Raw genomic sequence first — 27382 nt, 5'->3', positions numbered from 1 at the left:
GTTTTCTACATTGTTTCAATCACTTCTTCATTTCTTAGAACAAGAACAACAAAAATGTTGAAATTGAAGCTTCTACTCTTTCAACTTTTCATTTTGATTGCAACGTTTTCATTTCCATTGGCACTGTGTAATCATCATGAGGCCATACAATCTCTGCTTCACCGCTTGGATTCCAAAAGGGCAGTTCCATCTGTGCAAGAATCAGCGGCCAGAGGTGTTCTCAAAAGACTTCTTCCTACCCATTTCTCCAGCTTTGAATTTAAGATAGTTTCTAAGGTTCTTTCACTTTTTCCTTTTTTTAACTTCATTCTTTTTGATACTGAGTTCAATTTTGTGTTTGACTTTGTTTTTTGGTTACCCTTTTCTTAGTTTTCATTGAATTTTGTTTTTTTTTTTTTTAATTATCTACAAGCATAAACCCACTTGGTTGGCATGATTGTGTGTCTGAAGGTCTCAAGTTCGACTCTCCTTGGTGTCTGGTTCCAATTTTGATTGGCTAGTTTCACTTAATTTTTTTTTTTTTTTTTTGTAGTTTTTTATTTTTCGTAAAAGTATACTTTTTGTAGAAGTTGTTGACTTGGCCATGTTCTGATAAACAACTTACTTAGGTTGCATTTGATTCCCAAAATAGTATGTACTGGATATAACAGTAACAATACAAAATTTTACAGGAGAGATAGTATTTTTCATGTTGCAAAATAAAAAGGTTATTCTGGTAATTTTTTATAGTTTGTACTTTCGACAAAAAGTTGTCGCATGCATTAGTGAGAAACAAGAATTCCTGTTTTTGTCTAGTCCCTTGCTACCTGTTTTGTCCCGTCCCATGACCAAAGTTAAGTTGTTGAGTTCAGTCACCAAAGTTAAGTACTCATGTATATTCTATTTCTATGAAAAGAGATAAAATAACGTCAATCTATTTTCTTATAAGCTGTAAGCTGTTTTCATAAGCTATTATGGAGAGCTTATAGAAATGAGCAGAAAAAACTTTTGAAAATAAGCTGAAAACTGTTTAGGGACATGTTATAAGCTGTTATCATAAGCTCTTCAAACAGCCCCACAAGTGCTTATGAGTTATGCCAATAGATAGTTGAATTAAGTCAATCCAAACAATTCCTTAATATTTTTTGTGGAATCAACAATTCCTTATAGCAGAGGGGTAACTTTGGTGCATCTGGTAAAGTTGTTGTTATGCGACTGAATGGTCACAGGTTCAATTCCTGGAAACAACCTCTTGTGTAAAAAACAGGGTAAGGCTGCGTACAATACACCAAACGATGTGACCCCTTCCCAGACCCTGCGTATGCGGGAGCTTTAATGCACCGGGTTGCCCTTGCCCAACAATCCCTTATAGTATGAAGTATGGAGAGAATACTCTCTGTTCACTTGGTTGCATAATATAATCTATTCAATCAGTGTGTTGATCTTGTGATAATCACTTTGCAATTTGCATGTTACTTTTTTTGTAGAAGCAGTAATAATATGCTGTCATGTTAGCTTGTCAATGTAGTTAGTGTTACGTTATTTCTCTTTTTAGAGTTAAGTATATTTTTGGTTCTATAAAATTGAAAAACTTTGATTCGTTATTCTGCTTTATCTAACTGTATTGTTATTATGTTACGATACCAAAGGAGTTAGTGTTTGCATGTGTTCTTATTTTTTATGATAGAATGTAAAAGTATGATTTTGATATTTTCAGGATGCCTGTGGTGGAGACAGTTGTTTTATAATCAACAATTACAATAAGTCAAGCCAGAAAGGGCCTGAGATTATGTATGTCAACTGAAATTTATACTGCAGACCGTGATTCTGATTCTGATTCGTATTCTTTATTCCTTTTTGCTTCTTGGTTTTCTTTAATATTACGAGATTCTTGAATTCATTTTGTTTACAATTTATTTTGATTCTTTTCTCGCTTTTCATGTAATTAATCTTGATTATAATGTTGAAAATACTAAGGAACTTCATGACGACAATACTGTTTGAAAATCTAAAATTGGTCAAGTGCTTCAATGTTTTATTCATAACGTTATATGAAAATTCTAGCACTGATTTGCTGTATGATTATTCAAGGTTCTGGATGCGGTGGTTTGTTTTCATCGTCCTAGGCTATTGTTGATAGATATGGCCGCTTAATCAATTTTATTTCCTTCTTTAATGTGAAGTGACATTGTATTGTTATATGTTTCTCAGCATTAGAGGAACCACAGGTGTTGAGATTGCGTCTGGCCTCCATTGGTATCTTAAGTATTGGTGCGGCGCTCATGTCTCATGGGATAAAACAGGTGGCATTCAGACAACTTCAATCCCCAAGCCAGGGTCTCTGCCCCTTTTAAAAGATGGGGGTGTGAAGATTAAACGTCCTGTTCCATGGAACTATTACCAAAATGTCGTGACGTCTAGTTGTGAGTACCAAAATCAGCTTTCCAACCTATTGCTTCATCTGTGATAAGTTATGTAATATTTTATTCTTCATGGTTCTTTGCAGATTCATTTGTTTGGTGGGATTGGGAAAGGTGGGAAAAAGAGGTAGACTGGATGGCACTTCAGGGGGTCAACCTGCCATTGGCATTCACCGGCCAGGAAACTATCTGGCAAAAGGTTTTTAACGTAAGTGGGGTTAAGGAAATTTGATTATTTTGTTTGAGTACAATTACTGTGTAAAAAAATCGGTTCATAGAATCTATACAATGCAAAAGATATTTTGGTAAAATGCTTGCTTTCTTTCACATAAGTTATCATTTACTTGATAAGTTTTTAAAGAACTACTTATTCCGGATGTTAGAATTTTGATGTTTTATTTATTCCTTGTTGATTATGTCACTTCTTCAAATGCAAGTTTTGCCACATATTTTTTTTTTTTTTTTTTTTTTTACTTTTTAACTTTTCAAATATAGTGTTTAGCTTGTTTTCATTTTGATTTTGGTAACAATAATTGGGAATGCTATATGTGCATAAGCTTGGACGGATGATAGAGCACACATATTTCTTCCATACATCTTAGCGCATATGTTTTTATTTATTAATATTGTTATAAGAATCAAGTTTGTAATATCTAACAAATAGGAGTAGTAGAAAGTCAGTTTGGGCATATTCCCACATGAAGATACATGCGACTGTGCCACTGGCTTTGAAGACACAATGTTATTGAAATAGTTATCCGAAGAGTTACTAAGTTAGATGCTTGCTTTATTCTCATTGGTGTACTTTAATTTCATAAAAGTATCTATTTAATTTATTTTCTCTTTCAATAGTGATTTGACTAGTATATTCTAATCGTAGGATTTTAATATTAGTTCAGAAGATTTGAATGGTTTCTTTGGTGGACCTGCTTTTCTTGCTTGGGCGCGCATGGGAAATTTACATGGGTAGGTAAACATATAAATTTAAACCCTGTAGTTGATTTTCTTCCTGTATAGAAAGCTAAAGAATTGGGATTGAAAATTAAGTAATCTCCCGTTTGTGTTCATTACAACAACAACCAAGCCTTTTCCAACTAAGTGGGGTCGGCTTGTGTTTGTGTTCATTATTCATTCATATTTCATATTGTAAAGAGGTAAAAGAAGAAGAAAAATTATGTTTTTTTTACCTTTTCATAGGATATGTTTTTACCTTTTCATTTCGTTTCCATCATAATCTCTAACTTGTGAGTAAACTCACATGTTTTCCCGAGTCTTAAGTAATTTGAGTCTACCCCAGTATATGCAGAAACAAGTATGTGTACGCATTGACTCATTTTTTATACCCAGACTTGTGAAGGGTATAGTGTCCTTCACATTCCTTGACACTGCCAATTATTGTAAGAATTGTAAAGGGTATAGAATCCTTTACATTCCTTGGCATTGCCAATTATCCTCCCTGATTCCATACCCTGAAATTCAAAACTTTTTGAAAAAAGGTAAGGCCTGTCGAAAATTTTCTAATGGACTGCAAATTACAGTTCAAATTGGGTAAGAGATCGGAATTTAAGGTTGGATTATCATATGAATAGGTGCATTGCAACAAGCCTGACACTGTTTCACCTAAATTTCAGTATTGAAAGTCCTATGTAAAGAAAAAGTTCAGGCTGGTAATGTTTTAGGAAATGTCCTTTCTAATCTATTTGTTAAAAGGATAACTTAACAAAATTTAATGAGAAAACTACAGAAAATTACTAAACAATCTGATATTTAAACTTCAGAGATTTGAATCAGAATCCAACAAGTAAAAACACTTTTCATTCTCTATCAATCTTTGTTTACTAATGAAAGCGTCATAAATACTATTCGTTTTGTTACTGTTGCATTCTCTGGTTGTTTTGATTAAAAGATAGTTGTTATCATTTCAGGTGCTTTGGTTTCTAATGAGATCTATCTTTTCACAGATGGGGTGGGCCCTTATCTCAAAACTGGTTAGATCAACAATTGGTCTTACAGAAACAGATAATCTCTCGAATGCTCGAGCTAGGGATGACTCCAGGTATACTGTTATGAACCTTTCTCTTGGTATAAGAAAGAACGAACTCCCAAAACTAGGCAGATTTGAGTAAACAAAGAAACAATTTTATTAAGAGATTGAGAAAGGATATAAGATAGTATGAGAGAAATCTTTTCTACGAGGGTTTGCCCTTCACAACAGAGGATACTCTTTTCACAATTACAAATTTTCAAAGATACACTCCTCTACAAATGAAGGCTATTTAAAGACTTGCTAATAGGCTAACAGCCACATAATAAACCAACCAACCAACTAATTAATTACTCTAACAACTCATACAACAATTTTCAAAGATGTATATATTTTTTTTTTAATTTTTTTTATGACCTTAAACTTATAAAAAAACATCAAGATTTATAGAGGGGAAAATGGTTTTATAGTCTCAATTTCTTCCATACATTTTTTTGAACTTAATGCTCTTCTTTAACATTGAATTTTTATATTCTAGTGTTACCATCCTTCTCTGGAAATGTCCCGGCTGCTTTGACGAAGATATTTCCTTCAGCGAAAATAACTAGACTTGGTGACTGGTATTTCACTTCTCTTTTATAGGAATATTTTGGTGTTTGTTTTTTTAGTATCCGTTGCTCAACTTTGTATTCCCAACATCGAAACAACTGTATGATACTCTTTTAAGTAGTTGGCAGGCTTTGGATTTATTGCTCACTTTCCAGCTTATACTTCTTTTTATCAACGAAGTTGTTTCGTTAATATTACTGCCAGGAACACTGTTGATGCTGATCCTCGCTGGTGCTGCACATACCTTCTTGATCCCTCTGATCCTCTATTTGTTGAAATTGGGGAAGCTTTTATCCGGAAACAAATTAAAGGTGTGCCTAGTTTCACTCTTGTTCCATTCTTTCTTATGGACATCTTTTTCATAGGGAAGGAAGGGTTATTAATGGAAATGTGTTGGGGAAGTCTGTTTTGCGAGAGAAGAAATCTAATAAAAACGACAGGACGTAGCTCAGGTGGACTTGCCTAGTCTGTTACTAAAAAACGACTTGGTCCCAACCATTAATCACACAAGGGAGGTAATGGAGGTTTGAATTAGGCTGTAACAAATTCCAGAGGCGGCAGCAGAAACTATTCACCGAGAATCAAAGGATCTTGGAAGCTTGATTATTAGGGATATGTCAGTTGGGTTGGAGGAAGGCCAATGCTTCTAGTGAAGTCAACCATGTGGGTCAATGCACTGATGTCTAGTGGCAAGCATGCATGTAAGTATTTTGGGTAAGACGAGCAAGTGCATGTGGAGATCTAGGGTAGGAGATAATCAGTTGCACGTTCCAATCTGGAGAATGTAAAGCTTCAAGGGGATAATAGGATCAGCATAATAAATAGTAACATGGCTAGCTATTGTTAGACAGTTTAATGTCTGTTTAGTGGTTACTCTTACAATTTGGGCCTTACTCAACCCTACAAAACCGGCTTCCAAGGTGAGAGATGTCTCCCATTTATAAACTCATTTTCAGAGGATATCTCATCCAACATGAGACTCTTAAGTCTTAACACACTCTCCTCGTGCCCAAAGTTGTCTACCTCGTGTGTGGCCTGATAGCAAGTGGCCAAACGGATCTCGGATAGTCTCTGATATACCATCTTGGAATTTGGGTTGGACCTAACTCAACCCTACAAAACTGCCTCGTAAAGTGAGACATACCTCCCACTTTTAAATTCATTTTTAGGCCATATCTCATTCAATGTGGGAAGCTTAACAGTTACATATAGAATCTACCAAGAGTATGGGTATTTTAGTATATGGATTTCAACTTTGAATAGAGGTAGAATGGTAAAAGGGGCATCTGTTTGCGAATGGGAAACATGTGAAAAGGACAATAATTCTCGCCTTAAGTTCTTTTTTTGTAATGCAATATACACTTCAATTTGTTTTTCTCAAATTTCTAAAAAACTCAATCATTATGTGTTCCTAATAGGACAAAACTTCTAGTCTTTGGGTGATGATGTCCCTAAAAAAACTCAACCATTATGTGTTCCTAATAGGACAAAACTTCTAGTCTTTGGGTGATGATTTCCCTAATATTTTGTTTTTCTTCCCTATATTTCCTTCTGATTATATCTTCCTATTGACATATGTTCTTAAATTTTACAGAATATGGGGATGTAACAGACATATACAACTGGTAGATTCACTTGTCCTCAATACTTAATATTATTATTTTATTGTACTATTTGGTTTCAAGTTGATGATCTACCATATCTATTTGTCATTTTTCTTTTAATTGGCATTTTCCCTTAATATGATGTACATGTTCGTTCATAAATTGAAGTTTTCATGTTCACATTTTTATGAGAACCTTATTGGCCTTAACCACAGACGTACACTACTTTTAACGACTGGAGTCAGTTTCTATTCTTCATATCACCCTTGGTTGCTGACAATTACATACATTTTATATTGTTGACTGCAGTGACACATTTAACGAAAACTCCCCGCCTACCAGTGATCCGGCCTATATATCAACTCTTGGAGCTGCAGTATATCAAGGCATTTCCAAGGGTGACAAAGATGCTGTGTGGTTAATGCAAGTATGCTTCAATTGACCATGGATCTTTCTGTTTCTTTTTTTAATTCCTTATATATCATGCATCCTATAAATACATATATCTCTCTTTATAAGCATCTCAATTTTGGAAACAACAACTCCTTCATGAATTTCATATGCCAACTATTTCATAAGTTTTAGCTATTTGGTGAAGACAAATAAATGACTCTTATATTTTTTGTGAAGTTATAAAGTTAGTCTTTCAGGCAATCAAGGGAGGGAAAAGATAAATCGGAATTGCCTTCCTAACTAGCCAAATTAATTGACTATTAACTAATTGGGAAGGGTTCCATAACAAGAGACCAGTTTACCTTATTCAACAATGTCCTTCTGAATCACAGTTGTTCCAGTCCTCAATATCTTATCGTCAATATTGTTTGATGTGTTAAAATTTGTGTAAATATCTTGTAAATACGTTATTTGAAGAGATAGTATCATGTATTTATTTTTTACTCATAGCTCAGTTTTTTTACTCATAGTTCAGCATTGATTGATATTTCAATTGTAAAATGAAGAGAGAAATTTGGGAAACATACCCAAAGTGGTTATAAGTTTCTGTATTTATATTCAGTGGATTATATATACCCTCTGTACACTAATCAAATCACGTTATAATACACTTAATTATCCACAAATCAAATATTTGTCTTTACTCTTTATATTTTTACTTTTGCTGTGGATGTTTTTATTATTGGTTTGTGTTATTGAAGAGTTACAATTATCCCCTTCCCATTTGTATAATGACATTTAGCTGACAAATAGAATTGAATTTGCAGGGTTGGCTCTTCTACTCTGATTCATCGTTTTGGAAGCCACCTCAAATGAAAGTATGGAGTTCTAATACATAACCAGATATCTTCTGTCTTCTTCAATATTTGCGTGTGCATGTTTTTTCTTGGCTTCAGGAGCCGCTAGCTATTTGATCATAGTACCATAAATGGATGCTTTTGATTTTGTCGAAATTCACATACATGCCACAACAACAAAACATTTTCCCACTAGGTTTGATCAGCTACATTGATCAAACAAGACCATGATATTATGTCATGAGCTATGCATACAGATAAGCCATTTAATTGTACATATTTGTTGATGGTTTGGTTCAAGCTATCAAAATTGCAAGTTAACTCTTGCGGTTGGAGTCGATCTTAAAGGGTTTATATGCCTCTTATAAGAATAAGGTACCAGTTTCATATCAGACCGCGAGACTTGGAGTTGGGAAAGCCAGCATAGGAATGACCCGTGTATGCAACAGATGTAGTGGAACCGGAAACTTGGTGATGCTTTTAATACCAATTGAGGAAGTTGGTAATGATGGTTGGTTGTTCAGATGTTGGCTAAGTGGACTTAAAGGTAGCCTGCAGTAAAGTCTATGCCACACTGGCTGACTTAGGAGGGAAATCATGCATAGCATGACACCTGTCAATTTTGTGTTTGATTTTGTGGTAACAACTGCGCTTAAGATCAAAGTTTCCTGGTTTGCAGTACTGATTGTAGTTGCCATTCTGAGAGACCTAAGCAGAATCTACAAAGGAAGTCCACACCAAAAGATGATTTGACCAGTACACACAACCAGAAAATATTATAAATTATAAATAGAGTCATAAATAGAAGGATTTACCGTTACCCTAATTACTGTAATTGCATAGAATCAGTCCCGTAATTTTCCTATTTATATTATTTGTAATAAATATGGTCTCAGTAACAACTAGAGATCGTTCATTAGCTAGCACAAATAATGGAAGAATAGAATATTTTTTTTGACTATATATGATACTATTTTCAGGCACTTTTACAGTCTGTTCCATCTGGAAAGATGATCGTTCTTGATCTATTTGCTGATGTAAAACCAATATGGAAAACTTCCTTTCAATTTTATGGTACTCCTTATATATGGTAATTAGCTCTTTGGTAGCTCATGTTACTATTTTCTCTGAAGATATACAATATTCTAAACAAAAAGAATCATGCTTTCTCAATCCTACTTTGCTCCAGGTGCATGCTACATAACTTCGGTGGTAATATTGAAATGTACGGTGTTTTGGATGCAATTGCTACTGGTCCTGTTGAGGCTCGTGTCAGTGCAAACTCGACAATGGTACACCTAATGTTTACATCAACAATAATATATAAATTTATGTATGCTAGAAACTTGAAATTCATAAGCATTGCTGCTAAAACCTATGTTTTAATGCACATTATATGGTTGTAGTATTCTCTATTCTTCACTTTGTTGGCATAATTTTTTTCCCTTCAGGATTACAGCTGGAAACATTTTAGCGCTTGCGTTTCCTGATTTATAGCTTTTACATTCTGGTTTTAAGCTTATCTTACTAATGTTTTATGCAGGTAGGTGTTGGTATGTGCATGGAAGGAATAGAGCACAATCCTATTGTTTATGAGCTAATGTCTGAAATGGCCTTCCGTGATGAGAAAGTTAAAATCAATGTAATGTTGTTCATATACACACTCTCTAGAAGTACATACTTTGAAATTTGTATTTACCAGTTTTTTTTCTTTCTTCACATTCTTATCGGTTATGTTATACACTATAGATACGCTATTGCTATGAAAATAATAAAATGAAATATTGGTGTTAGAAAAGGGTATAGCTTCAAAACACCTAGAGTCAGTTTGCATAAACTTCTATAAAATATGAAGCACTTGTGAAAAAAGAAATTTTGAAAGTCGTGCAATAACCTAGTTTTTTAAATATTAGCTTCACATACAAGCTGACATTAGCTTCTGCATCTGAATTTTGTGCTGAGCATCTTTCTAAATTTCGAGGACAATCCGTAAAAACTATGTGTCCAACAACGGATTGCATTAGCTAATAAGGTAAAGGAGTCATAAATTTATTTTTCTTGCAGGAATGGCTCAAGAGTTATTCCCATAGACGATATGGTAAAGCAATCCACCAAATTGACGCTGCATGGGAAATCCTTTATCATACAATATACAACTGTACTGACGGAATCGCTGTATGTATTGTACGAACTGATTTATGTTTAAGATTACTTCACAATATCTTTTGATTGCATCGTTCAATATTTTAAAGCATCTTAAATAATAGAAATATTTTATAGCATCTTAAATAATCTCTGGGAATGGTTTCCAGATTTCATTGTTTTTTTCTTATTTAATTATTATTAGTCTTATATTTTATTTGTGGGCTTGGGCTTGTACAAGTCGTAGTACACTAGTACTTTGACAATAATATAGATAAGACCATGCTTTATACCCCATTATTAATTTTCTGTTGGCAAACCTGTAGACCAGTAAAAAAAATTATAAGCATGATTTTTTAGCTTTTTCCCGGTGCTGTAAACCATTTATAAATTTTCTTTTAGCAAGTTAGGGTAGCTCAATTGAAGTATATACTACTGGCATGAGTATATGTTGCATTACCTTTTGTTTGCATCATCATCAGACCTGGATACTGATTAGGACCAACTTGTAATTTTATGGCAGGATCATAACCATGATTATATTGTAGTGCTTCCTGACTGGGATCCATCCGCAACTGTTGAATCTGGTATGTCAAATCATCAAAAGAAAATTTACTTCTTGCCCCCTAGAAATAGAAGATACTTATTCCAGCAAACACCAGCTGGTATGCCACAGGCTCATTTGTGGTATCCGCCTGAAGACGTGATCAAGGCATTACAACTATTCCTAGCCGGTGGAAAGAATCTCAAAGGAAGTCTCACGTATAGGTAATCTACTCACCTTAGTATATACTACTCCATCCATTTCACAATAATAGGTAATCAGTTATGATGGATGGAATGATAATATTTGTAAGTATGGTGCTGTTCTTAGTATAAACTTCAATTTTGCATGAAGCTGTAGAAATGGTGCACGCGCACACACAGTGATTACATGTGATAATGATAGATAGCATTGTTATCTTTCTTGACAGGTATGACCTGGTTGACTTGACACGACAAGTATTATCAAAATTTGCAAACCAAGTGTACATCAAGGCAATTACTTCGTTTCAGAAGAAGAATATTGATGCTTTGCAATTGAACAGCCATAAGTTCCTTGAACTGATAAAAGATATTGATTTATTACTTGCTTCTGATGATAACTTTCTTCTTGGAACTTGGCTTGAGAGTGCCAAGAAACTGGCAGTAAATCCAAGTGAGTTGAAGCAGGTGAGAACAAATTGTTTTTGCAAATGCTTGAAACTGATGCATTTCTCATTTCATTATTTGATGTTACTCTACAAATATACATTTACGAGATGAACATAAAAGGATATCCCCAAAACATAGGAAACATCAAAGCTATGAATCTACTCTATCTAAGGAAACTTAATCATATCAACAAATAATTAGGTAAAGAAATCAACATAATCAACACACCCTCTCCGCATATGTCATACGGATACAATATATTTAGATGTGTATGTTAGGACCTCATGCAGATTTCATGATGATACCTGCAAGAATTTGTTCCCAAATGAAGTGACAGTCAACCGTATGAAGTGACAGTCAACCGTAAAATGTTTAGTCTATATCATTAAGCGTAAAAACCTAATGCCTGAACGTGCTTTATTATGAAGGCCGACATTTCAATGACTTTAAAAGAGAGTTGAGGAACTGACTTGCTACACCAACATGGATAATATATCTAATGTAGTTATGACGAGATATTAATTTTCCTCATTTCAAGTGTAGTTAAGAGAGAGACTTTCTGAGCATCTTTAAGTTGAAAATAATCTTTACATTGCTTATTGCATACAATCAGCTATGACAAAGCATACCAAAACCAAGACTACATGCACACAAAAGATGCCTACTGTTGCGATTAACTAGGAAATTCAACTTTTTTTCTTTCTTTCTATCTCTTTCGTTGATTGTACTTGAATAAAGTAATTCTCATTTTGTTATTGTTTAGACAACATTCTAGTAATTAAATTGCATGGTTTACGTTTTCTCCCCAGTACGAATGGAATGCGAGGACGCAAGTGACCATGTGGTTTGATACAAATGAAACCACTCAGAGCAAGCTCCACGATTACGGTAAAACACATCATTGAACTTTGTTTTGCTTATTTCATTCTTATTTTTAGTTTTGACGATTACGGTAAAACACATCATTGAACTTTGTTTTGCTTATTTCATTCTTATTTTTAGTTTTGACGATTTCTGTTTCCGCATGTTTTCTGATCAGCTAACAAATTTTGGAGTGGGATTCTGGAAAATTACTATCTTCCACGAGCTTCAACCTATTTTAGTCATTTGTCAGAAAGCTTGAGACAGAATGAGAAGTTCAAGTTGATTGAATGGCGAAAACAATGGATTCCAATGTCAAACAAATGGCAGGAAGGTAGTGAGCTATACCCAGTTAAGGCCAAAGGCGATACTCTAACAATCTCACAAGCTCTCTATGAAAAGTATTTTTTATAAAAATCATACGGTCGTCTCACTGATAATAACAAGGCCATCAGGTATCAACTCAGAGGTAAGAGTTGGACCTTACACAATCTTAACGGAGAGAGTAAAATGATCATTGGTATCACTTTATTCAATAATAATTTCCTTTTTCTCGTTTAATTAATAAAACAAAAATTACAAGCTCTCTTAAATGTTAAGCCCGGTTGTGTTCCTGTAATATTTGCAATTATGCTTGCTGCCAATTGGTGGTTGTGATAATGACATTATGTATATATGTTATCTGTTGTACAACCTTTTGTGTACAAGTGGTATGCATTCCTGTGCTCTCTCAATCAAATGGCTTGAGAATTTAACCCCTTGGATTGTTTGACAAAAGTTTTACTATATATTTCAACAACAATTTTGATAATTAACATAATTTTAAACGTTTTTTTTTTTTGGACAAAACGTTTTTAATCGTCATTAACCACGATTTTCACATTATGGTTGGAATTAACCACAATTTTCACATTATGATGGATAGATATAGAACGTCTCACTTGGTGACTTTAGCAAACTGCAACTACAGTGAATTCTTTTTCAATTTCTCTTCCTGTTACAGATTTCTGAACATCTTTTTTTCCTTGAGATTTTTTTATATGAAAATAAAGGACAAAGTTTTGCAAAGACAACTAATGAAAATTTACTATTTTACCACATCACTCCATTTTTATAAGGGTAGTTAGATATTAGTAGCGTGAAACTGATACCATCATTAACTGCAACATTCACTAACTTCAACCATTTCATGAAACAAAAAATTATAAATTATTTTTATTGTTAGAAATTTTATTTAATAAATAAATTTATAATCAACCAACTCCTTCAATATATTGTTTTAAAAAATATAATCTTAGAAAAAACAAAATATCAAACCAAATATTTCCCAATTTTATTGTTTAAAATAGTAGTTTGAAGTGCACTAAAGTAGAAATATAACTAGTCAAAAGATACATTGAATATTTTGATGCCTATGAAACCAAAAGAAAATAAATAACAGATATTTGCATGCCCTCGCTCCATGAGACGAAAATGATTTGTCCTTATTAACCACATGTGTGGATATTACCATATTGCAATGATCTTGTTACACATTGATCACTCCCTCTAAACCATCTCTTTCTCTTCACATCCATCGTTCATCACATCTTCTCCATCAAGTTTCATATATAAATGCTTCTTTAAGTTCTTCTTCCAATGATTCCAAACCACCACCACCATCGTCATCACAAAGTGTACCATCTTCAACAACTACTACATCCTTTAACTATGCCTTTGCCAACACTAATGGCAACTAGGGTGGCAAAATGGATGGATTGGATGAATATGAATTTGAATCTTAATGGATGGATCAAAAAAGGTCCATTGGTCCATTACAATCCACTATTTTTTTTCTTAAAAAAAATCATCCAATCCATCCAATTAGAATAAAGTCCATCCAATCCATCCATTATTAGATTTTAATGGATGGATAATCCATCCGATCCATAAATCAAAGCGTATTATTTTTTAATAACTTAGAAATATTAAATTTTATAAATTAAAATTCTGGTAAACCAAAATTTCAAATTTAAAATAGCTTATTCAAAAAAACTTATCTTATACAAAATAACTTATTACGATCTCTTTTTTAAAAAAACAGTTTATTTATGCAAAACAACTTATTATGATCTTGTTTTGAAAAACAACTTATTAATGCAAAACAACTTATTACGATCTTTTTTGAAAAAACAACTTATTTATGCAAAACAGCTTATTACGATCTCATTTAAAAAAAACAGCTTATTTGAAACAACTTATTTATACAAAACAGCTTATTAGGATCTCTTTTTTTAAAAAAAAAACTTATTCAAAACAGCTTATTTATGCAAAACAGCTTATTAGGATCTCTTTTTTTAAAACCGCTTATTCGAAACAACTTCTTTATACAAAACAACTTATTGGAATCTCTTTTTTTAAAAAAAAATAACTTATTCGAAACAACTTATTTATGCAAAACAACTTATTACGATCTCATTTTAAAAGAGAACTTATTCAAAAGAGCTTAGTTATGCAAAACAGTTTATTCGAAACAACTTATTTATGGATCTCATTTTTTCTAACGTCAAAGAGATCATATCATTTTAAAAGAGATCGTTATAAATGTGTGACTTGTACAAGTCATTTACATCCCTTTGACTCAACAGCCAAAATTCCACTAGACTTACCGCGCCTCGAGCATCTCTAACAAACAGCAAAAGACATAAACCATATGACTCATGCTCTTAATCACACAAACAACACCGTTGCACCAATTTTAATTAACTGAGCATAACCAACCACAACAGTGACATACTCAAGAATGCTCACAACAGGATCAATATTCCAAACACTGTCCAACATTAAACCTGTTATCATCTCTTAAGGATCCAACTGGTATGGACAAAACCATCTATTTATAAGTTATGGGCTGCGACGTGAGTCCATTTGGCAGTGTTATACAGAAGTAGTTACGTACTAGTGAGGACAATTTACAGTTTTGATAATCTTTAAACACGTGTAATAAAAGTCCGAGTTCAGATTCAAACTGTAATATGTTGCATCATATAATGCTTTAATTAGAAAGGCCTGTCAAGCAAATTAGAAAGGCCTGTAATACCACTATACCAGTTATGATTTCAGTTTTTAGCCTTGACCCTTATAACAAGAAGCTAATGTGGCATGATTCCAATTTTCTTTTTAATCTTCTAGTTACTATTTACAGTCAGAGTTAGTCGTACAAAGAATTGCTTCAGCTGGGAATGGACATACTAAACTACAGCATGCCACATTCACTTTAAGCATCTTTAATGTGTTACCATTTCTGATTCCGCTTTTCCAAGTTCGGTTTTTAAAAGATATCCTAATAAGCTATTTTGCATAACTAAGCTCTTTTGAATAAGTTGTTTTTTAAAATGAGATCGTAATAAGTTGTTTTGCATAAATAAGCTGTTTCGAATAGGTTGTTTTTTAAAAAAGAAATCCCAATAAGTTGTTTTGTATAAATAAGTTGTTTCGAATAAGCTGTTTTTTTTAAAAAAAGATCATAATAAGCTCTTTCGCATAAATAAGCTGTTTCGAATAAGCTGTTTTTAAAAAATATATTGTAATAAGCTGTTTTGCATAGATAATATGTTTTGAATGAGACTTTTTCATAATAAGTTATTTTGCATAAAAAATTATTCGTTTCGGTATTTTATTTTATGAATTTAAAAAAAGTGGGAGAGTGATGATTTAATTAAAAAAAATAGTTTAGTTAAAAAAATAGGTGATAATCAAAAATATAATTATTTAAATAAAAAAATTAATATTTTTTGAAGTTATCCATTGAACTTTTTTATTATAAAAAAGTAATCCATTGGATATTTAAAATAAGGTGGATGGATAAAATCCATCCATAGTTTTTAATGGATTGATCCAAACCAATCCATTAATAAAAATTTTTGTTTGATGGATGGATTGGATGGATTTTGTAGTGGATGAATTGGATGGATATAGATCTCATGGATCATATTGCCACCCCTGGCAACCCACTTATCAGAATGGTTCGAAATACTGAATCTATTTTTAAACGTTTTTTTTGGGGTGGGAGTGAGATTGATAGGAAAATAGCTTGGATTAACTGGGACTCAATTTGTTTACCAAAGGAGGATGGGGGGTTGGGGGTTAGGAGGATGAGAGCTTTTAATGTTTCTCTGTTAGGTAAGTGGTGGTGAAGAATGCTTTCGGAGAAAGGGTGTCTGTGGTATCGTGTGTTGAAAGCCCGCTATGGTGAGGTAGGGGCGCGGCTCTATGAGGGTGATAGAGAGTCATCAGTTTGGTGGATGATGATGTGTCGTTTACGGGAGGGGGTTGGTGAGGGAGTGGGGAATTGGTTTGAAGATAACATTAGGCGTGTCGTCGGGGATGGTCATGAAACTTTGTTTTGGGATGACAAGTGGATAGGAGACATGTCGTTGCGATTGAGGTTTCCTCGCCTTTTTGATTTGGCGGTGGAAAAGGAGGCCACAGTGGGAGAGATGGAGGGGCGAGGTTGGGGAGTAGAAGGTGGGGCGTGGGTGTGGAGGCGTCGTTTGTTTGCGTGGGAGGAGGAGTCAGTGCGGGAGTGTTCTTTGTTATTACATAATATTGTTTTGCAGGACACTGTTCATGACACTTGGTGGTGGGTACTAGATCCTATTTCTGGTTACACTGTTCGGGGAGTCTATCGTTTTTTTACTACCACAGTCGATATGGCGGACAGGTCTACTGTTGATGATGATTGGTATAAGTATATTCCCTCCAAGGTATCTTTATTGGTGTGTCGTCTTCTTCGGAATCGCTTACAGACTAGAGACAACCTGGTGCTTCGCGGGGTTCTACCTTCTTCAGATGCGTCGTGTGTGGTTGGTTGTGCCTGTATTGAAACAACGAATCACTTACTCCTTCATTGTACGCTTTCAGTTGCTCTTTGGGGGCTGGTTCGGAATTGGTTGGGCATTTCTTTTGTGCATGCTCATGAGCTTCGACATCATTTTATTCAGTTTACTAAAATGGCAGGTATGCCGTTCTCTACTCAGTCATTCTTCAGGATTATTTGGTTTGCAACTATTTGGGTGCTTTGGAAGGAAAGGAATTACAGGATTTTCCATAATACGGTTTCATCTCCTATTACTCTCATTGTAAAAGTTAAACTCCATTCCTTCCTTTGGCTGAAATCGAAACAACGATTGGTGGAAACACCCCATGTATTGTATGGGTGTTCTTATGTAATTTGTTTTTGGTTGGTGATCTCTTTTTGGTTCCTTAAGTCTGTAAATATTTTTCGGTGTTCCTTCTTTGCACTCCTTGTGCGGAGGGAATTACCGTTGGATTCGTAATATTTATATATATATATATATATATATATATATATATATATATATATATATATATATATATATATATCATTTTGATTTGTTCAAAAAAAAAAACTGAGTCTACCATTGAAAGGGTACTTTGGTCATATCATTTTTTATTATTGATTAATATGATCATATTATTTTTTTCATTCAAATATACCAAATTTTATATTTTTAGTTTCATACAGGTTTTTGTTCGGTTCTATTAGTCTCTAATTATAAGACACGTTATATTTTTTATCATTGTTATTTTGATCCAGTTCAATTAATATATGTTAGTTTTGAAATTTGTTTTTATATGTTTTTGCATCCAACGACGGTATATCCAAATGGTGTTCATGTTATAGGGACTAGAATCAACATAATATATATGCTTTAGGAAGAGATTCAATTGGAAGACCTTATATACTTCAGTACTCCATGTGTTGTAAACCTTTGGAGAAACTGTGAAGGATTGGTTGCTATGTAAAAATCTAAAAGCAGAATGAGTTTTTAACCTTGGAAGGATTACATAAAATATCCTCTGTCATTGTCATCATAACCAAATTTTTCATAATGCCTAGTACTTATCCTTTTATGATTTGACCTAATTATTTTTCATCTTTATTTTATATGGTTGTGTTGATCAGGTCATTTTCGACTTTCGTTTCTTCGCACTCCTTGCTGTTGGAGGTTCCTTGGCTGGCTCACTCCTCTGCTTTCTAAATGTATAGTTTCTCAACTTCTTTAATAAAAGATCAGCAAGGTTCTATTAATTTGTTTTTATGTGTCCATAGACAGATCAAGGGCATGATTTGGATCTGGTCATTATTTATTGGCATAAGCACTTGTCAGACTATTTGAAAGAGCTTATTTTAATAGCTTATGACAAATTCATAATCTATCTTCACCTTATTTGCATAAGCTCTCCATATTAGAATTTGAAAATAGCTTATAGCATATATGAAAACAGTTTGACTCTATTTTCTATTTTGTTATAAAAATAGCTTATACATAGAAGTGATAAGCGTTTATGCTATTAATGCATAGTTAAACTGTTTACCCAAACATATATCATAAGCGTTTATGCTATAAATTAAACGCGTAATTAAATCAAAAACACCAAACTCATGTTAGCAATCCAGTTGTCCAATTCTCGTAATCATCATGTATGTAATGTCTCGTTTTCAGGAAAGGCCTAAGTGGATGAAAATCAGCTCACTTGATGAATTGAAGACAAAAGTGGGGCATGTCATTGTGATGATTCTTTTTGTAAAAATGTTTAAGAGGAGCAAAATGGTTGTCATTGCCACTGGATTTAGAGTGTACACTTATCGTCGGCATCATTGTATATCCTACATAATTTGCACAAGCAAGATTAGAGTGTACACTAATACCATTATAAACTTCTGTTCATTATACAACAATTGGAAGAAATTAAAGTTGTTAGCAAAATGCAATTGACATTGATGGTTGAACCTTTCGCTCACATTGACTGTCACTTGGCATATAATGGTTGAACAATAATACATAAGTCTTTAAATCTCATATAGAATCCTTAGCAAAGACTTTTCTTAATATTTTTTATATAGATTTGTGAAACTAGACTAAAATTTCAAGGGCAGAGAAACACATCAGAATTTCATTTTGTTCTAAAATTTTTCATTTTTCAAATATCCTTAAATGATATAAATAGGAAATAATTGAAAGAGGTGGCCCTCAATTAACCGTTCACAGTACAACATTAATATTATTGGGTCCAGCAGTTCAGCTTCATTGTGAAAATAAATTCAAAGGACTAATTCCTTCTCTCTTTTCGAGTTAACACCGATCAAGTCACTCTCTATTTTTGTTAATTCCTTCTATTTCTAAAAGTCAATAACTATCGTCATTTTTCAAATACTAGTCGATCATACATTGAAATGGCACAGTAGAATTTATCATTCAAACTTCAAAGATGCCAATTGCTTTAAAAGTGTTCAACTTTTCTTTGTATATCCATTATTTTGTCGGATGTGGGTCCATAAACAAGCATTATTAGTATTACTTTCATAGCTCTTAACTTTTTTTCGGCTTAAATATATTATTCGTCCCTCCAAATAGGGGTCGCTTAAAATTTCATCCCTGCAATCGCTAATCCTTTTTTTTTGCCTCTGCAAAGTTTAATCAGTTAAAAATTCGTCCCTTGACCAAGTTAATGACTGCCACGTCATCAAATTAACAAAATGGCATGGGAATTGACGAAAATACCCCTGACTTATTTTTTTTTTGTTTTTTTTCCTTCAAAAAAAAAATTCAGTTTTTTCCCGAATTTTTTTTACGATTTTTTCCCGAAATTTTTCAGTTTTAATTTTAACAGTTTTTTTCCGATTTTTTTTTTTACTTTTAATTATTTTTTCAGATTTTTTAATTTAAAAAAGAATTTTCAAAATTTTGAAATTTTTTTTTTTTTGAAGGAAAAAAAAATTAGCCCAGGGGTATTTTCGTCAATTCCCATGCCATTATGGTAATTTTGATGACGTGGCAGTCATTAACTGGGTCAAGGGACGAATTTTTAACTGATTAAACTTTGCAGGGGCAAAAAAAAAGGATTAGCGATTGCAGGGACGAAATTTTAAGCGACCCCTATTTGCAGGGACGAATAACATATTTAAGCCCTTTTTTTCCTCCTTACAATTTCATTTACAACTTTTTTCCTATTGCTGCTTTACTTTACCAATCATATATTTTTAATTTTTAACACAGGTGATAAGAAAAATGATACTGAAAAATGATAATATGATAACATTATTGTATTTGAGAGGACTTTAACTATAAGTTGTATACTTGAATCACTTTCCTAAAGTAAAAATGTATATGAAGTATCTGCCATTTAAAGATTCTGATAACTTTAATGAGTGGGCAACCTTTTCTTTTTCTTTGTATCAATTATTTTGTGGGATGTGGGTCCAATATTAACCACTGCTGAGGACATACAAATAAGTCTTCTTGAGCCTTCTTCCAGCACTGTTAAGTAAGTCTTCTTTGAGTCTTTGCTCCTTACTTGCAATTACTGCTATCCCTTAATCTTCATAGCTCTTAATTTCCATCAAAATTCAACTATTATCTACAAGTTCCATACCTTAAGTTGCTGGTTTGCTTTAACAAATATCAATAGAAGATGGCTGCAACTATGATAGGAGGAGCTTTTCTCTCTGCAACTGTTCAGACCTTAGTTGAGAAACTTGCTTCAACTGAGTTTCTTGATTACATCAAAACCACCAAACTCAACGTCTCACTTTTGAGGCAGCTGAAAACAACACTGCTCACTCTTCAAGTTGTGCTGGATGATGCTGAGGAGAAGCAGATCAACAATCCTGCTGTCAAACAATGGCTTGATGACTTGAAAGATGCTATCTTTGATGCCGAGGACTTGCTCAATGAAATCAGTTACGATTCCCTGAGATGCAAGGTGGAGAATACACGAGCTCAAAACAAAACTAATCAGGTGTTGAACTTCCTTTCATCTCCTTTTAATAGGTTCTACAGAGAGATCAATTCTCAAATGAAGATCATGTGTGAAAGCCTGCAATTGTTTGCACAACATAAAGATATCCTTGGTTTGCAAACTAAAAGTGCTAGAGTTTCTAGTAGAACACCTTCAAGTTCAGTGGTTAATGAATCTGTCATGGTGGGTAGGAAGGATGACAAAGAGACAATAATGAACATGTTGCTTTCAAAGAGAGACACAACCGACAATAATATAGGTGTTGTTGCAATTATGGGCATGGGAGGTTTAGGAAAAACTACCCTTGCCCAACTTGTTTACAACGATAAAGAAGTTCAACAACATTTTGACTTGAGGGCATGGGCTTGTGTGTCTGAGGATTTTGATATTATGAGAGTAACCAAGTCTCTCCTTGAATCGGTCACTTCCAGAAATTGGGATAGCAATAATCTTGATGTCCTTCGAGTTGAGTTAAAGAAAATCTCGAGGGAGAAAAGATTTTTGTTTGTGTTGGACGATCTGTGGAATGACAATTATAATGATTGGGGTGAACTGGTAAGTCCCTTCATTGATGGAAAACCTGGAAGCATGGTGATTATAACAACACGCCAACAAAAAGTTGCAGAGGTGGCACACACATTTCCTATACATAAATTAGAACTTTTATCAAATGAAGATTGTTGGTCTTTACTCTCAAAGCATGCACTGGGAAGTGATGAGTTTCACCATAGTATGAACAAAACCCTTGAAGAAATAGGCAGGAAGATTGCAAAAAAATGTGGAGGATTGCCAATAGCTGCTAAAACACTAGGAGGACTTCTCCGTTCAAAGGTAGACATAACCGAGTGGACTTCAATTCTGAACAGCAACATATGGAACCTGCGAAATGATAATATTCTTCCTTCATTGCATTTGAGTTATCAATATCTTCCCTCTTATTTGAAAAGATGTTTTGCATATTGTTCAATTTTTCCAAAGGATTACCCACTTGATAGGAAGAAATTGGTGTTGTTGTGGATGGCAGAAGGCTTCCTTGATTGTTCTCATGGGGGGAAAACGATGGAGGAGATAGGTGATGATTGCTTTGCTGAATTGTTGTCTAGGTCATTAATTCAACAATTAAGCAATGATGCTCGTGGAGAAAAGTTTGTCATGCATGACCTTCTCAATGATTTAGCAACATTCATATCAGGAAAAAGTTGTTGCAGGCTTGAATGCGGTGACATCCCTGAAAATGTTCGTCACTTCTCATATAACCAAGAAATCTATGACATTTTCATGAAGTTTGAGAAATTATACAATCTCAAATCCTTACGAAGCTTTCTATCCACTTCCTCCAGAAAGTACAATTACAACTACTTATCCTTCAAGGTGGTTGATGATTTGCTTCCATCACAAATAAGGTTGCGTGTGTTATCACTATCAAGGTATACAAACATCAGCAAACTACCAGATTCAATTGGAAATTTGGTGCAGCTGCGGTATCTAGATATCTCCTTCACTAAAATCAAAAGCTTGCCTGATACAATATGTAACCTTTACAATTTACAGACCTTGAATTTATCAAGTTGTTGGAGTCTCACTAAATTGCCAGTAAATATTGACAAATTAGTCAGTTTGCGTCACCTTGATGTAAGTGGGACTGACATAAGTGAGTTGCCTGTGGAAATAGGGGGACTAGAAAAACTTCAAACTCTCACTCTTTTTTTAGTGGGTAAGAACCATGTAGGGTTAAGTATCAAAGAGCTAAGGAAATTCCCAAACCTACAGGGAAAACTTACCATCAAGAACCTGGATAATGTTATTGATGCCAGAGAGGCACACGATGCCAACCTGAAAAGCAAAGAGAAAATTGAGGAGTTAGAGCTGATATGGGGAAAACAAAGTGAAGACTCGCAAAAAGTGAAAGTTGTTCTTGAAATGTTGCAACCACCAATAAAACTGCAGAGCCTAAATATTTTCTTGTATGGTGGGACAAGCTTTCCGAGTTGGTTGGGAAATTCTTCGTTTTCTAACATGATATCTATCCGCATCACTAATTGTGAATACTGTATGACACTTCCACCCATAGGGCAGCTACCTTCTCTCAAGGACCTAGAAATATGCGGTATGAAAATGTTGGATACAATTTGTTCGAAGTTCTATTATGTCCAGGGAGAAGAAAGTTCCAATTCTTCCTTCCAACCATTTGCATCCCTTGAGTGTTTAAAATTCGACAACATGCCGAATTGGAATCAATGGCTTCCCTTTGAAGGCATAAAATTTGCTTTTCCTCAACTTAGAACTATGGAGTTGCATAATTGTCCTGAACTATGGGGACATTTGCCTAGGAACCTTCCTTGTATAGAAGAAATTGTAATACAAGGTTGTGCTCATCTATTGGAAACACCATCTACTCTGCATTGGTTGTCTTCAATAAAAAAAATGAATATCAATGGGTTTGGTGAAAGGACCCAATTGTCATTGCTTGAGAGTGATTCTCCGTGTATGATGCAAGATATAGTGATTGAAAAGTGTGTTAAGCTATTAGTTGTGCCAAAATTGATGCTGAGAAGCACTTGTCTTACACACTTGAAACTCTATTGTCTTTCTGCTCTCACTGCATTTCCCTCAAGTGGTCTACCCACTTCATTGCAATCACTTCATATTGATCAATGTGAGAATTTATCCTTCCTACCTTCTGAAACGTGGAGCAATTACACATCACTTGTGAATCTTGGGTTACATTGTAGTTGTGATGAACTTACATCCTTTCCACTCGATGGTTTCCCTGTGCTCCAAACACTTGACATTGATGATTGCAGAAGTCTGGATTCCATTTATATTTTAGATAGATCTTCACCTCAGTCGTCGAGCCTCCAATCACTTGAGATCAGATCCCATGATTCAATTGAATTATTTGAAGTCAAGCTTAAGATGGACATGCTCACAGCTCTTGAAACGTTGATTCTTGAATGTGCAGAGTTGTCATTTTGTGAAGGAGTTTGTCTACCTCCAAAATTACAACAAATTCTGATTTCTGTCCAAAAAACAACACCGCCGGTTATGGAATGGGGTCTCCAAGATCTAACTGTTCTTTCAAGATTGTGGATTGGAAAGGGTGGCGATGGTATATTTAATACCTTGATGAAGGAGCCGTTGCTACCCATATCCCTTGGGACTCTATACATAAGAAAACTCTATGAAATGAAGTCCTTTGATGGAAATGGGCTTCGACACCTCTCCTCTCTCCGAGATCTCAGTTTTTCGGTTTGTCCACAGCTTGAGTCATTGCCAGAAAACTGTCTCCCTTCCTCGCTGAAATCACTTCAATTTGATGGTTGTGAAAAGCTTGAGTCATTACCAGAAGACAGCCTCCCCGACTCTCTTAAGGAACTCCGCATTAGGGATTGCCCATTGTTAGAAGAAAGGTATAAAAAGAAGGAACATTGGTCCAAAATTGCTTACATCCCTCTCATATTGGTTCATGGCCAAGTCACAATATGATAGACAAGTTGTGTTCCCGTTTCAGGTACGTTTTCCTTGTGGATCTGACTTTCACGTATTTTGTTCACATTAATAAGAAATCTCTTAATATTTTAATATCATCTCATGGATGTATTGCACAGAATATTTATTTATTTATTTTTTTATGTTTTTCTTATTCCCAAAATCAATTAATGTAGCTTGGGTAGTTTGATATAATAGAACTACACAAGTCATGTTGGAAAATTGGATTCTTATTACTTTTTGGGCTTATAAAACTATCTTTGGTCTGTAATATTTGCACAGAATCAAATCTTATAAATGGAATTGTCTAAAGAACATTTTCTGCAACAATAAAAATTGAACAATCATGTCTTTGGAGCTAATCAAAGGAAAATGCTCATTTCATCTTTTCAGGAGATCAACGCCTATGTGGATGACAATCAGCTCACTTGACGAACAATCATGTCTTTCAATTCATTTTTGTTATAACCTGCATGATCCGGTCAGACAGATTACAATTCAGAGGGTTTGTAGTATTCTTGCAGCGAATGTCATATAATACTGTTTGAAATCTAGTGTTCTTTTCCACTGTTTTGTTATAACATGAAGCATAAATAAATGTAATGTAGAAGAATGAATGTTGTTATTGGTTCTAAATATTGGCAACTTGTTTGAGTAACATAAATTTTTATGGAAGACCATAAATGTATGGAGTTTGTGTTTTGATAAAGATCAAAGGATTGAGTTCAAAATGAGACACAGAGGACAACACACTATGTTTGCACAGTTTTGAGAATTGAGAACGGTTTGATTTGAGGTAACATATAGATGTGAATTTCACAATGACCAATATAGAGTCGATGAATAGATTTGGTGTCAAACAAGAAAGAAATAGAAAGTTAATAACCGATTTAGTTAATCAGTTTTTCTGTGTTAGTTTATATTTATGTTAAGAGTTAATTACACTATTTATGCAAAAAAAAATAAAAAATTGAGTGCAGGATTAAATAAGGAGTTTATTTTTTATAATCATGATATGGTTTAAGGATGCAAATGATCAATGGTTGTTAACTATGATATTATTACTACTAAGAGAGAGCTCAAAACATAATGTCTAAACAAGTTAATAGACACTGCAAAGATCTTCAATTTTATATTGGTGATGCATTTTTAGAACAGGTAGGGACTAAAAATGCTATTAAAATTAAGTAGGGACTAAACTTACAAGTTTGCTATTTTATAGGGACTAGAAACATAATTAACCCTTTTAGATATTAGTGGAAATAAATAATAAATGTTGCATTGTTATTGTAAAGTGACAATTATTTTGAATAAAAGAAAAAATGTTAAAGAGGCAATAATTATGAGACGAAGGAAGTATTTAATAAGAACACCATATTAATGTTGATATTTTTTTTTTGTTGGTGGTGGCCGGAGTTCGAATCTCATACCTGCTGAGCTTAAGTTCACGAGCACCAATGTTGACATTTTTTTGAAGGAAGATATTATCATGAAATAAAAAATCATAAATTATTTTTATTGTTAGAAATTATATTATTAAATAAAATTTTAATCAATCAACTCATTGAATATATAGTTTTAAGAAAGATATGATTTCAGAAAAACAAAGTATCAAACTTAATATTTCCTAATTTTATTGTTTAAAATAATAGTTTGAAGTGCACTAAACTAGTCAAAAGATGCATTGAATAAGTAGAAAAAGTGATGTATTTGCACATGTTTGGATAATAAAAATATTTATGAAACGAAAAGCAAATAAATAAGATAGATATTATGACATTACCATATTGCAATGATCTTATAGTAAAAATAACTTAGTATCAGAACTTCAACTCAATGGCTCACCTTGATTAATATGATTGGTTGCTATGTAAAAATCTATAAGCAGAATGAGTTTTTTAACCTTGGAAGGATTACATAAAAGATCCTTTGTCATTGTCATCATAACCAAATTTTACAAAATGGCTAATGCTTATTCTTTTATGATTTGAACAAAGTGATCTATATGGTTGTGTTGATCAGGTCATTTTCGAGATAGTGTCAAATTAAGAAACTTATTAGGGTCAGGAATAAGCCTACATGTATTTAACTTATTCATGCTCATTTTAGGGTTGCGTTCATATTGTCGATGCATACAAAGTTTATTGGTCAAGTTGTGTCAAAGGAGTTCACACCGGAAAGATGGTTCTACGCCTGGTTGAAGCAATTGGTAAAAATATTATTCTCCATCATTATGAGAAAGATATTCTAGATTTTATCTTGCCTGCATGTTTCCAAACAAAGAACATGAAAATAACTTTTTTCTTCTCTGTTTTAACTTTACTTCGGTTTCTGTCCAAATTTCTGATAAGATTTAGTTTTCACTGACATTTAGCCTTCTCTATGATATGACAAAAAATTAAATGAATCTTGTTGCTGCAGATGTTTATCTTGCTGGTACTGTTATGTTGATTTTTGGTATGGGCTTATATGGATTGTTCATCAGCAACACACCTCATGATGTGTCACCTTCTGTCGACCGTGCCCTTAGAGGATCCTCTCTCTTCAGGTAATTATAAACCATATAATCATGTAGGGCGTCTGGTCACGATCCTCCACTCACTCTATGAGTAACTCTCGTCAGTTACTCTGTTACATAACTCTTTGACATTTTAGTTTAGCAATCTAATTGTTGAATTATCAGAATCATCATGTATGTAATGTCTCATTTTCAGGAAAGGCCTAAGTGGATGAAAATAAGCTCGCTTGATGAATTGAAGACAAAAGTGGGGCATGTCATTGTGATGATTCTTCTTGTAAAAATGTTTGAGAGGAGCAAAATGGTTGTCATTGCCACAGGATTGGATTTACGTAGCTATTCAGTCTGTATATCCTACATAATTTGCACAAGCAAGATTAGAGTGTACTAAGCATTGTAATATTCTCAAATCATATCTGTAAGTGAACACTAATACCATTATAAACTTCTGTTCATTATACAACATTTGCAAGAAATTAAAGTTCTTAGCCAATGCAATTGACCTTAATGGTTGAACCTTCCGCTCA

At 33.8% G+C, this 27382-nt stretch overlaps 1 protein-coding gene and 2 pseudogenes across 6 annotated transcripts in view; all 3 read left to right on the top strand.

Annotated features, from left to right (window-relative positions):
• Positions 1–12798, top strand: CYL1 (alpha-N-acetylglucosaminidase family / NAGLU family). Of its 3 annotated transcripts, XM_085751454.1 has the most exons (20): positions 1–276; positions 1697–1770; positions 2191–2402; positions 2486–2607; positions 3280–3365; positions 4361–4455; positions 4922–5003; positions 5197–5303; positions 6587–6617; positions 6906–7023; positions 7817–7867; positions 8827–8936; positions 9036–9138; positions 9390–9488; positions 9911–10021; positions 10512–10575; positions 10651–10756; positions 10963–11200; positions 11992–12070; positions 12222–12798. In XM_085751454.1, the coding sequence occupies exons 1-20, from the start codon at positions 55–57 to the stop codon at positions 12455–12457; spliced, it is 2346 nt and encodes a 781-aa protein (XP_085607580.1). In that variant the 5' UTR covers positions 1–54; the 3' UTR covers positions 12458–12798. The 3 variants fall into 3 exon arrangements, with proteins under 3 accessions (XP_085607580.1, XP_085607579.1, XP_085607581.1); XM_085751453.1 differs by having other exon boundaries at positions 10512–10756; XM_085751455.1 differs by lacking the exons at positions 10963–11200; positions 11992–12070; positions 12222–12798 and having other exon boundaries at positions 10512–10760.
• LOC146936887 (uncharacterized) lies at positions 12703–27382 on the top strand (annotated as a pseudogene). The gene is made up of 7 exons (XR_015029981.1): positions 12703–12712; positions 13511–13772; positions 16026–16066; positions 18001–18089; positions 26447–26546; positions 26759–26885; positions 27052–27382. The product of XR_015029981.1 is annotated as an uncharacterized LOC146936887 (transcript).
• Positions 20332–27382, top strand: part of LOC146936884 (putative disease resistance RPP13-like protein 1 pseudogene) — a 33647-nt pseudogene continuing 26596 nt past the window's right edge. Inside the window, exons 1-2 of one of the 2 annotated variants that reach the window (XR_015030755.1) lie at positions 20332–24359; positions 24731–24973. The product of XR_015030755.1 is annotated as a putative disease resistance RPP13-like protein 1 pseudogene, transcript variant X1 (transcript). Of the gene's footprint in view, positions 24360–24730; positions 24974–27382 lie in introns of those variants that run through there. The other variant, XR_015030756.1, reaches the window with a different exon arrangement.

Source organism: Medicago sativa, chromosome 3, assembly GCF_051527215.1.
Source record: "Medicago sativa cultivar Bolivia chromosome 3, Bolivia_mono, whole genome shotgun sequence".
NCBI classification, from domain to species: Eukaryota; Viridiplantae; Streptophyta; class Magnoliopsida; order Fabales; family Fabaceae; genus Medicago; species Medicago sativa.
Note: the sequence above shows the minus strand (reverse complement) of the source record. Positions and strands in the feature narration are given on the sequence as shown.